We start from the raw sequence: 13,250 nt of genomic DNA, 5'->3' as shown, positions 1-13,250 counted from the left end.
CCGTCCATGGGATTTCCAGGCAAGCATACTGGAGTGGGTTGTCATTTCCTTCTCCAGGGGATCTTCCCTATCCGGGTTCGAACCCAGGTTTCCCGCATTGTAGTTAGACGCTTTGCAGTCTGAGCCATAGGGAAGTAGGGTGAGTAGCAGGAGATAAAAAACAAAGGCTGCAAGTTCCTGCACTTCCCACCGCCCCCGCCTTCATTCTTTGTGACCAGTCCTTGTTCTCTGGAGAGGAAGGCTTGGTCTTTCTGAGGAGGGACTGGCAGCACTATTACCAAAACGTTGTGAAGTACAGCCGTGAAGCATTTTGGGGTGCTCTTGGGATGCATGAGGCTTCTGACCACTGCGGGACCAACAAAGCCTAAGTGCCGTGTGAGGTGTGAGAACCCCAATCTAGAATACCTACACTTGGGGAGCGTGGAAAGGGGAGGACGACTAATTCTGTTTTACAGACATGTTTGATAATAAACTGGATCGGGCTAGGGTTTCTTTATGACTCCGGGCTGGGCGAGCGAGTCGACTCACTTCTTGTGCTCAAGTTCGTGGGCAGAAGTGCTGTGCTGGTGCTGTGAATCCAGCCCTCGTGGGGCTTGCAGTGTAGTAGGGGAGATGGGTAAGTGCAGTAGTAGTTACAATAAAGTGATAACGTTTGATAGGGAAAGAAAAGTCAGTACACACACACACCAGGAAAACCAGTAGGGAAGCTGTCTTTAAAACCAGGATATTAGATTAGTATCTGTCAATCAGTGCCGTTCTGCTTTTGTGTGTTTATATATTAGGTTCTCAAATTTATTTGAAGAAGGAATTATTAGGCGAAAAATAATTTTCAAACAACTGGGCTTATTGATAACTAAAGACTTTGCAGTAATTTGTAAAGGGGGTCAATTTCCAGAGCCAATTGAGGCCACAAAAACGAAGTAAGTAAAATTTAAGAGTAAAATTCTTGAAGGTGAATTCAGATGCAACAAATTCATTTTGAAAATGGTACCTTTGCCTTAAAAATCATAAATAATCTAGTATCTAGTATTTGCTATAGTTTGTAAATTAGCTTTTCTATCATCCCAAGATAAATGAAATTTACCATTCTTTAGTCTACTCCATAGAATTTAAGCCTGTTAATCTGACCTTTTTTCTAGTTTAATTTATAGGCAGATATAAACCCTTCCCCCACCTCTGTTAAAATTAAATATTGAAGAAATGTCTGAATTTTTACAAGAGATATTCTATAAGTTATTTGTTTGGGAAAGGATGAGATATGCTTCTCCAAAGTAATTAAGGATTTTGTTAAATAGCAAGAAGAGCTGAAATACCTTAGGCTTTAAAAGTCAGGCAAATCTTACTTCTAATCAGTGACTTACCTAGTTGTATGACCTGCTGCTGCTAAGTCGCTTCAGTCGTGTCTGACTCTAGACAGTATTAGTCAGAGTTTACTCCTGTGTTGTAGAAGGAAATGGCAACCCACTCCAGTATTCTTGCCTGGAAAATCCCATGGATGGAGGAGCCTAGTAGGCTACAGTCCATGGGGTTGCAAAGAGTCAGACATGACTGAGCTACTTCACTTTTACTTTATTCCTGTGTTGGAGAGGAAAATGGCAACCCACTCCAGTATTCTTGCCTGGAAAATCCCATGGACAAAGGAGCCTGGTAGGCTACAGTCCATGGGGTCACAGAGAGTCGGAAACGACTGAGTGGCTTCACTTTACTCCTGTGTACAAATGGCAGTAATTTTGCTGGCCTATTTCTCTAGATCATGAAAGTTAAAATACATGTGAAAACCTCAAGTAGAGAATCTGTCATATAAGTATTATTTAATAAATGTTTTTTTATAAATTTATTTTAATTGGAGGCTAATTACTTTACAGTATTGTATTGGTTTTGCCATACATCAGCATGAATCCGCCATGGGTATACACGTGTTCCCCATCCTGAACCCCCCTCCCAAATCTTTCATAGTTTCCCCCTTCCTTCCCTCTTCGGTATATTTCAAATGTTTACTTTCCACTTCATTTTTGGGGGGTCTTCTCATGAATACATCTAATGAAATTCACAACATACAATAGTGTATGGTTTTTCTGTGTGTTTGTTTTAATGTTCTCACACATTTCCAGCTTTTCAAAATGGAGTAAAATTCCATAGCAAGGTGCCTGGGCTGATTTGGTAATCATTGGTAGCTGAATTTTTAAATTTTATGAAACTGACACTGAGTAACAGTTTTAATATGTAAGTTCTGCATGGAGTCAGATTAGTGAAATTTTGGGTTATTCTAAATTTATAAAAGAACCCTTTGGTCCTTTGAAAAGCCTCCAGTTTTTGTTTTTTCTTTAAACCTTCTCAGTGTCTACACACTGCATAAATGTACCTTCTTTTTTCTACTTGTGGATGATAGAATATAGAAGTTGCCAATTTGTATCTGATACTCAGTTTCAGTGAGCTAGGATTAAAATTGAGGTTTCCTGGCTCTTTCGCCGTTCTGTTCTTTTTGATGTCGAGTGATCACCTGAATAAAGTAATATAAATAACAAACACTTACAGAGTGGGTGCTCTGTGGTTGGCCCTGTTCCAAGTGCTTCTACATATATTAAATTCTCATGACAACTAGCAAAGAGAGAAACTGTCTTCTTCAACGTCACACAGCTATTAAGTGACAGACTGTTGTTTGAAATTAGCCAATCTAACACCAAAGTCAAGGCTTTTAACCCCTATGCTACACTAGAAATAGATTTATATGTAGCACAAATTGTTTAAGTTTTAAGGGTGTTTGTTTTGTTTTAGGTTGGTTAGATTTTCCAATCAATTAAAGTCTATTCAAATAATTATTTTCTAATTATTTAAATATTCTTTCATTGAGTGCTTATTTTATTTAAAAAAAAGTCTTTTCATTCTTATAGGCATAAGGGCCACTTGTTCTGAAATTATTTTGAGACAAGAAGTTTTGAAAGATGGTTTCCACAGGTAAGTTGCCCATTGACTTATATCAAAATACAATTTCATGTAATTAAAACCTAAAATTGATAGGTGAAAAATGGATAAACTGAAAAAAATCACTTGCATTCTTAAAGTTATAACTGATGGATAAGCAGTTCATAGTTTGAAACAATGATTAAAATAACAGTGGAGAAGAGAAGGAGAAAACAAACATTTATTATTTACTGTACATATCTATTATTTATTTATATAGACAGAAGCTATATATACATATTCCATTTAATCTTCATAATGGTTGTAAGGTAGATGATACCTTTCTTGTATTTCAGATGAGGGAACTAGGGCTCAGGAACTTTAAGTAGAGTTTAAAGTGGTAGAGCTCTGATGGAAATTTAGGTCTATCATACTCCAAAGCCACAGTCTCATGTACTAAGATACCACCCTAAATCACCATTTCTGATTTACAAAACTTAGTTCCAAAGCCCAAACTATTTCCAAGATAGAAACTATTCTCAAATATGAATATTGCCAATATTGAAGATATTTAAAAGACTGGTAAAAAGTTGTGGAAGCTGTTCCATAAGAGATTCCCAAACTTTGAAGCCTCTCAAAGTGGTTACTTTGAAGTTATTCTCAGATATTTGATTTATAAATTCTGATACATTTATTTTTTAAATCATTTATGATTTTTTAAACCATTTTATGATTTAAAATGATTTTTAAATCATTTTATACACCACCTTCATTTTATATATCACCTTAAACTAAAATACCTCACTCTCCTCACTCTTCAACTTTAGGCTACATTTGAATGGCTAGGAGGTATAGTAGAAAGAACTTGGTTTTTCTGTTTGTTTGCTTGTTTTTAATTCAAATAAATTTGGACTAACAATGTAGCTCTATTATTTAGTATATGTGTACCCTTAGTCAAGTTGCTTAAGTCTTTGTTACCTTACTGATGAAATTAGATAATGAAAGTATTTCCTTATTAGGGTTGTGAGGATTAGATCAGAGAATATGTGGCAAGTTCCTTAATGTAGTGCTTGTCACATAGCACATACTCAGGAAATGTTAGCTTTTATTGTTAGTAATTGAGATAGGTGATCAATCTGGGCAATATAGTTTCAAAGAAGAGATGTAACTATAAAGTATAAAACTGCTTTTGGGAGAGAATTCACTTCTGAAAGGAAGTTTTTGATAGAGTTCCCGATACATTTTAAGCAATATCAGGGTGATTATGCCAAGTATGTATAAATTCTTTCTTTAACATAATTGGGATGTATCTTCAAGAGGAATAAGAGATAACTGATTCCAAAAAGGAAGAAAGAAGTACCTGAAGAGACTATCAGGACAACAAAAGTAGCTGTCCATTTCTAAGTACTGAGGATAAAAAGCAGTATTAAAAGCAACAACGAAGAGTGACAGAACCCACGAGAATAGCTTCAGAAACTAGAAATCTCAGTTATTTGAGACCTTCAGAAAATGCCAACCATCATGTTTTGTGTTTTTTTTTTTAAAAGGCTTTTTTTGGTTTTGTTTTTAGTTATGTTTTTAGCAGGTATAGTCTTGCTGAGAGGGTGGATGAGGAAATATTAACATATCATAGAAGGTAGAATTTGTGGTCCCTCTTATTTCTGTCTTCTTGGTTAAGAAGACTTATTCCCACTTTGGAAAGGTCAAGCAGTTATTAGTAGTAGGAAATTGTATAAAAGGGCCTTTACGACTGTAAATTAATTTAGAGTCTCCCCTCTCTGATGAATTATATCTCTTTGAAGTAGGAGAACTTGCTCAAACCATTGCTGAACTTGTTTATAATCTTTGGTTAATCTGGAAGTTAGTTAGTTGTTCTAGATTCTGGGCAGAATTCTAGGCCAGATTACTAAAACAATGGTTTGTGAGCACAGGATAGAAATTGTTGGTCTCTGGGAACTGTATTCTGGCCTGGAGAATTCCATGTACTTATAGTCCATGGGGTCGCAAAGAGTCAGACATGACTGAGCGACTTTCACTTTCTATTTCTTTTATAGAGTTACTGGTTAAGTGGATCAGAGGATACTATAGTTGTAGTATATTTGATTTTCTACAAGTCTTTTGGTGAAATTTATGTGTTCTATTTGTGAGCAAAATGAAGGATGTGAACTGGAAGGTAATACAGGTGAATAACTTCATAAAGATTAACTAATACATCCAACATGTTTTAGTTGGTTGATTGGTTGAATGTCATCTTGGAGGGAGGTCCTGAAGATCTCTGTCTTTTAAAATATATGTTTTTTCTGATGATAAGATGTTGCATGTTCACTGTTGTTCCGTCGCTAAGTCGTGTCCACCTCTTTGTGACCCCGTGGACTGCAGCATGCCAGGCTTCCCTGTCCCTAACTATCTCCTGAGTTTGCTCAAACTCATGTCCATTGAGTTGGTGATGCCATCCAACCATCTCATTCTCTGCCGCCCCCCTCTCCTCCTGACCTCAATCTTTCCCAGTAAAATATTGAAACAGCTCTTTCCTTTCAAAGGGGGAGAAAAGGAAAAAATTTAACTGTTTTAGTAACTATACATTTGCATACTTTTAAGTAGCTCTTTAAGTATTACAACAGAGTAATAAACATGGTTGGATGACATCACTGATTCAATGGACATGAGTTTGAGCAAACTCCGGAAGATAGTGAACAACAGGGAAACCTGGAATGCTGTAGTTCATGGGGTTGCAAAGAGTCGGATACGACTTAGCAACTAAACAACATGGAAACTACAATATGTTACCCTACTCACAGCACAGCTGAAGATGGACTTTAAAATAAGTTTGAATGTTCGTAATTGTTAGTGTATTGACTATTATGTTCAGTGGGGGCAAAAGCTCCTTCTCTGCCACTAAACAACAAAACCTATGTAATGGCTAGCAGTGATTAAACAGAATCACAGACACCTGATTTATTTCAGTTTTGTTGATAAGCTCACATGTCTGAGGGGACATGATTCATTAAATGCACTTATCACTTTTCATATTCCTAAAACAAGATGGGTTTACATTTGATTTTTCATTTGAAAAATAATAGATCTGGCTATAGTTTAGATACTATTAATGTTCATTTTTTCCCCTTGAAGATATGGGACTATTTTCTTTTGAATAATTTGTTAAAATGTGGAACATACACTTTAAATATAGATACTAGGAAAAATTAGTTAGCTTGAATACTGTGGCTAAGTATAAGTTTCTTTAGACTCTACTTCTAAATAAAGAATGTTTCTGGAGTATTCCAGATCTTTTTCATAGAACTGTGGATTCTGATTCACTGTGGGTCCAGTCACTTGTCTATGTCTCTGTTGATGAGAAATGATTCCCCCTAATGTGCCAGTGAAATAGGTGGACACACAGCTCTCATTCTCTCCATCTGTTTCTGAAATATTAGTCAGGGACACATGCATGTTATTAAAATGAAGTTCAAAACACTTAAAATAATTCTGTATTAGAAACTTGACTCTATTATAAGTCATACTAAACTTGTTTAATGCTCCAATTCCCCTGCTAACATTTAGAAAGCAGAAGAATATTCTGCCTAACCAGTGACCCCTGGTTGACTGTAATGGGTTCAGTAAGATCTGCTGCTCTTGCTCTGGAAGAATTTGGTCCTGGATTCTGTAGTTCATTCCTTGGCAACTTTTTAGCTATTACTGTGAATATTTTATTTACATTCATTGTTGTTTGAGGTGATGTCTTCATGAATACCTTGTCATTTGCACAGGACTGTGCTTCCTGGAAATCTCAGCCCATTTTTTCTAGATCGACCTACTTTCCTGGTAAAGTTATGACAGTGTTAGGACTCACTTCCCTCTGAAGTAATTTAACCTAGTTTTTTGTTCTTGCAAAGCACTCCTCACTTACAATATCATATGCAACTAATGGCTGCCGGTACTCCTCTGTAGTAATGTTGCTAGGCTGTGATAATCATTCTTGACCAATTGTATCCCATGTCCCATATTTCATGCAGCTTAGAAAAACAGCTTGTTATACTCTCTTGAAAGTCATGAAATTGGCCCTTCACAAAATGAAGCACCAGGCTTGATTTGCCAACAGCAGGCTCTCCCAGAAATACTAGTTGGAACTGGCATATTTTATTTCTAGTATTGACCCCTTGGGTTTTGTTGCTCCTTGATTAACCATGTTCAAATTTGAAAGAAGTCCCTAATTTCAGTCTCTTGCATCAATTTCCAGGTTGCAGGGTGTCAGTTTTTCTTTCTGGAGGTAAAGAAACCTGAGACCATACCTGCAGGTCTGTGGGACCAAGGCTGCCTGGCAGCAGATCCCAGGCATAGTCTGAAGGACAAGAGAGCTGAGTCTGTGGCTTGGAGGAGGCCGTATCTCCTCCTCCTATTGATTTCCAATTTAATGCCAAGTTGTTAAGAGACCATATTCTGCTTGATTTCAGTTCTTTTAAACTTTTAGAGACTTCTTTTAATGCTCAGCATATAGTTTTTCTTATGCACTTAGAATGTTCTATTACTATAATTGTCAGTTAGATCTGTATCTTTACTGATTTTCTCTCTACTTGTTCTATCCATTACTGAGAGAAGGGTGTCAAAATCTTTTGCTGTAATTGTAGATTTATCTGTTTATCCTTATGGTGCTACCAGTTTTTACTATGATGTAAAATACAGGAATCTTTGAAGCTCTGTTATTGGATGTACACAATTATATTTTATATATAAATTATTGTTATATTTTATTTTCTTGTTATATTTTTTTGATGATTGACCCTTTTATTTTTGTGTGGTATTCTTCTTTATCCTTGGCAATATTCCTTGTCCTAAAGTCTTCTTTTTCAGTATTATTATAGACACTCTATAGTATTGTTATTAATATTTGTATACATTTTTCCATCCTTCTACTTTTATCTGTGTTTATATTTGCCATTTCTTGTGGACAGCATATAGTTAAGTGTTGCTATTTCATCCAATCTGTCAATCTCTATTTTAACTGGAGTGATTAGACCATATACTTTTAATGTTAATATAGATTTGGTTGGTTTGGTTTAAATTTACTCATATTGCTTATTCTTTTGTATATTTTTTTCTATTTGTACCATCTAATCTTTTTTCTTTTTTCTTGCCTTATTTTGGATAAATGGAATATTCTTTGATCATTCTATTTTATCTCCATTTTTGGCTTATTAACTATACCTCTCTCTTTTTAAAAAATTAGTTGCTTTAGGGCTTACAGTTTTAACTTACCACAGACTACCTTCAGATAATACTGTTTCATACCATGAATAATGCATGAATCTTATAGCAGAATAGTTCATTTCTTTCTCCTCCCCTTTATGCTATTCTTGCCATATGTTAATTAACTTTATGCTTTTTTGCTTATGTTATAAACCTGCCATATATTGTTGGGTTACTTTTGCTCTGATCAGTCATATTTTTTTACACTATTATTTATTTTAATTGTGGTAAAATACCTGTAACATAAAATATGCTGTCCTAACTGTTTTAAACTGTACACTTTAGAGGCATTAAGGATATTCCCATTGTTGTGTTACCATTATTACTAACTATCCATAGACTGCTCTTCATCTTACAAAACTGAAATCTGTACCTCTTAACAGTAACTCCTCATCCCCATCCCCCAACCACCTGCCCCTGGCAACCGCCATTCTACTGTCTATCTCAGTGGGATCTCTGCTGAACTCTTTGGTTTCTATCCTTTGGTTGGTGGAATACAGTGTCTTTGTGAAATTTCAGAATTTCTTATCTTTCAGTTCCTTGGTAATTCCTTGTCCAGTCTTGTGGAGTTACATATTACTCATGTTTATTTTAGTATTCAATAAAAATTCAAGGGGCCTCCAATTCAGACTTCTAGAACTCTTTGTACAAAGATACTTCCTCTCTTGAACATAGTGCTGTGACTTCTAGCTGCTTAAGCCTCCCTTATCTTCTATCCCTGTTTTCTCACTTAAGCAAAACCACCATGCTTGGGACCTCCTTCTCTGCACTTGGTCCAAAATAAGCCTCCAGAGAGAAAGCTGAGACAATTCTACATTTATGTTTATAACCTATTTTAGATTAATACTTGTAGTGTGGTATGAGGTAGAGGTCACAGTTCAGTTTTTTCTATATAGGTACACAGTTGTTTCAGCACTGTTGAAAAGATAATCTTTTCCCCATCAAATTATATTGGCACCTTTATTTTTAAAAAGTGTGTGTCTGTTTCTGGACTTCATCCTTTCCCATTGATGTTTGTCTGTTTTCACCCTAATATGATGCTGTGACTATGACATGAATTTATGAAAGATCTAATGAGTGATTCTGATGTGATATAAATATTTCATTTGACTTTATGATCTTCTTTTGAAAAACTAATTTGAAACATAATATTTGTACTAATTTAAATATAAGCTTGTTATATTAGCTTGTTTAAAAATTGAATGAATTCTTAAGGAAAAAAAAATTGAATGAAGATATTTACTTAAAACATACTTGTCTTACAGAGACCTGTTAACAAAAGTGAAATTTGGAGAAAGCATTGAGGACTTACAGACCTGCCGACTCTTAATTAAACAGTACATCCCAACAGGACTTTTTGTGGATCCGTATGAGTTGGCTTCATTACGAGAGAGAAACATAACAGAGGTACAACTGTTAGAGGGTTTTTTTGAGAGGGAAATTATTGTAGGAATATTGTAATTGGGTTAAGAAAAAATAGATAAGATGACATTGTAGTTATTTTTTAATTCATTTTGTTAAGTGTATATAAAAGATAGGATGGGAGTATTCTTTAAAAAGTGAGTGAAACTTGTCATACTTGTCTGTAATAAGTCAGCTAAAATGACATTATATTAAAGCTTGTCTTTGAAAAGATTAGTGGTTAATAAATACTGCTTCAACAACAACTTTGTTAAAATTTGACATATACCCCAACATATATGTGGGGTACATATATACATGTATAATTTGGGTATGGGAGGAAAGAAAACAAATATTTACTGGATATCAATATAACAGGTATTTTTTTTAAGGAAGCAAGATAAAATTAAGCATTATAAGAAAGATGATGTCCCACACCCTTTACATAGATTAATCTTTAGAGCATCCTTGGAAAGATTCCATTTTCTAGATAAGGAAACAGGCACAAAGGGTCCAAATAACTTATCCTGGATCACATAGGTAAATGGAAAAGCCAAGAAATGAATCCAGGATTGTCTAATTGCAAAGTTGTTGTTCTTTTGGGAAATGAATCTTACTCCTTAGTTAAGAGTTTGCGGAACTTTGATAAGAATCACCAGGGGGTATTTTTGGTGCAGATTATTGTCTTTCTGAGAAAGCTTAATTCAGCAAATCATATTGGATCCCCAAATTGTTAATGACTGAAGTGATTCCTATTAAGAAATTTTGGGAAAGTGTTTTAGTTCATTCTATATATGGATTTGAAAAAGGCAAAATGCATTTGGATACACTTGGAGTCATTTAGGATGGTGGTTTATTTCTAATTGTGATTTAGTCTAATTTCTTCACCTGTTTTATTTGGTTTTGAGTCCTCATGGTTTATAATTCAGGGAGTATGAAAAGTGTACAATGCTAAACTTTCACCTATTTTAACCCCTAGTTATCATTTCTTCCTATTTCTGTTTTTGTGTCTGTATGGCAGTTTAGGTACACATGTTCACATATATGGCAGTTTAGATACATATGTGGGAAGATTCCTTTTTTTTTTTTTCATTTGTTTCTTTTTTTCACTGAGCATGAATTCTAAATGAGGCTTTTTAATTTTTACACAATATGTTTTGGGAATTCCCTGGCAGTACAGTGGTTAGGACTCCACACTTTCACTGCCAAGGGCCCAGGTTCAGTCCCTGGTCTGGGAATTAAGATTCTGCAAGCTGAATGGTACAGCTAAAAAAAAAGTACATTTCAAATTTAAATACAGTTCTTGGCTTGTACTGACATGGATTGGAATCATGTTTAAGTTCACTTAATAAAATGATCTTCCATGTTTTAAGAAAGTGGAGTTTTTTTATGTATAGATACCCAAAAAGAGGTCACATGCCCACATACCCATACCTGTGGTTGGGATGAGATAGGGGTGTGTGCAGGTTGACTATAATGAGAAAATAAGGTGGGTAAAGGGTCGCATTATAGATTGTTGACAGCTTTTTCTTTATCTTTATTTTCTGCTTCCTAATTCTCTCATATATAATTACAAATCTTTTACGTGAATTTACTTTTACATTTTGGAAGCTTCTAGAAAAATAGATGTCTCATTTGTATAATTAGAAGTTGATTTCCTGATATATTAGATGCTATTTCCTTCTGCCTAGCTGAGTTGAGACTGTGGCCCCAATTCTTTGTGTAGGGAAACTTTGTCATGAGATATGTTATTATTTGGTGAATTTAACTAGATAGAAGAGAGTTTATACATAGGGAATGATTGATGCTTATATATCTTGACTCTATTAGATAAGACAAAATTTTTGACTATATGGATGATAGGCAACAAAATGTTTTAAAAGAGTTTATGATAGCTTCTGAGCAATTTGAAAATAAAAGCAAGTCTTAACTAGTTTCATTGTAGATTTTTAATCAAAATCTCTCACATTCTTTGGAAATGGCATAATATTAGATTGAAACATAAGAAATTGATATTTTATAGGTCAAAATGGAAGTGTTTTTGAAATTGCTGGTTTCACTCAGTCAAAATGTGTTAGGACTTCTGCCTTGGCCAAGTTGAAGAGCAGGGAACACATTTGCTTTCCACTTGAAACAACCAAGAAGTAGACAAAATATAAGAAAGAATGGAAAAAATAATTGAATATCAAGCAGTGAAATCTTAGAGATGAGAAATAAATAAGGTTAGCCCTTCAGTTGTCCTAGTTAATTACATGAGAGTTCAGACTGTAGTACAGGGAGGGTGAACCTAAGCAGAGCCTAGTGGACTTCTTGAGTTAAGGAGATAAAGGTAAGATTTGGGAAAGACCAAAGTCACTAAAAGTGCTTTCCAGGTGACACTAGTGGTAAAGAACCCGCCTGCCAATGCAGGAGACATAAGAGATGCAGGTTTGATCCCTGGGTTGGGAAGATTCCCTGGAGGATGGTATGGCATGGCAACCCACTCCAGTATTCTTGTCTGGAGAATCCCATGAACAGTCCATAGGGTCACACAGAGTCAGACACGACTGAAGTGACTTAGCATGCATGCACACAGTGTCACTAGAATTCACAAACAGTGTATCAGAGAAGAGAGAACTACATAGAGACAAATTCCAGAGATCCACAGAGATTCCCCTGAATGCATAGTTGATATTAATTAATGCATGCATGTGAGGAAACTGCTTGATGCTGGGAAAAGAACTATATGAAAAAATTAGAGGTAATAGTGTCTCACACAGGTCTAGTTGTGGTACTTGTTCCCACCAACCAGACTGGGAAAATCCTTGTAACTCACTAGGCTTTGGATAGAGTAAACAGAAGAACTCAGTAGTGGGGAATACTAAGCCCTGGAATGAACATTATTTCAGTCTTACCTAAACAAATTTCAAAACCAAGACCTTGCAAAAATCAGACAGTTGCAAGTAACCTTACAGCATTACAAAGAAAGCTCAAGAATATTTATAGGAATGCAGAAATATCTAGTACCCAACAGGATCAAAATGTCTTGACTCTAATAAAAGTTTTACAAGGATGCAAGGATGTGGGAAAATATGACCTGTAATGAGGAGGTAAATGATTCAGTCAATGCTGATCATAGCTGTATTCCTTATGTTCAGGAAGGTAAATAGAGAAATGGAAGATACTTGAAAGGACAGTTGACCTGTTAAAAATTAAGACTACAAAGTATGAGATGGAAAATATTCTGGATGGAATTAATGGCAGATCAATGCAGAAGAAAAGATTAATGAACTTGAAATCATAGCAATAGAAACTACCAAAAATATAAAACAGATAAAGAAAAGAAATGTAAAAAGTGAGTAGAACATTAGTGAGTTGTGGAACAACTTCACATGACCTGCCGTAAGTCTAATTGGGTTAATTCTAAGAGATAGCTGCATCCTCATTTCATTACAGCATTACTTACAGTAGCCAGGATATGGAAGCAACCTAAGCATCCATCAATAGGTGAGTGGACAAAGAAAATGTGAGATATATATTTCTGAAACTGAGGTGTGTATAAATATGTATATGTTTGCATGTATTTGTGTATATATGTGTATATACACATGTATATGTATACCCATACACAGAGACACACACAATGGAATGTTATGCAAACATTAAAAAAAAAAAGAAGAAGAAATTCTGCCATTTGCAACAAAACACATGAACTTTGAAAGTGT

The 13,250-nt window shown here is 35.2% G+C and overlaps 1 protein-coding gene and 1 pseudogene across 1 annotated transcript in view; one reads left to right on the top strand and one right to left on the bottom strand.

Moving 5' to 3' along the window:
• Positions 1-13,250, top strand: part of PIGX (phosphatidylinositol glycan anchor biosynthesis class X) — a 26,614-nt gene that overhangs the window by 690 nt on the left and 12,674 nt on the right. Inside the window, exons 3-4 of the mRNA XM_040265513.1 lie at positions 2,892-2,955; positions 9,411-9,552. Coding sequence (XP_040121447.1) covers positions 2,892-2,955; positions 9,411-9,552 — 206 coding nt within the window. The remainder of the gene's footprint in view (positions 1-2,891; positions 2,956-9,410; positions 9,553-13,250) is intronic.
• Positions 6,452-7,087, bottom strand: LOC120859106 (annotated as a pseudogene).

The sequence above is a fragment of the Oryx dammah genome, unplaced genomic scaffold (assembly GCF_014754425.2).
Source record: "Oryx dammah isolate SB20612 unplaced genomic scaffold, SCBI_Odam_1.1 HiC_scaffold_2, whole genome shotgun sequence".
Taxonomy (NCBI): domain Eukaryota; kingdom Metazoa; phylum Chordata; class Mammalia; order Artiodactyla; family Bovidae; genus Oryx; species Oryx dammah.
The sequence above is the reverse complement of the archived record's forward strand: the minus strand, read 5'-3'. Positions and strand labels throughout refer to the sequence as shown.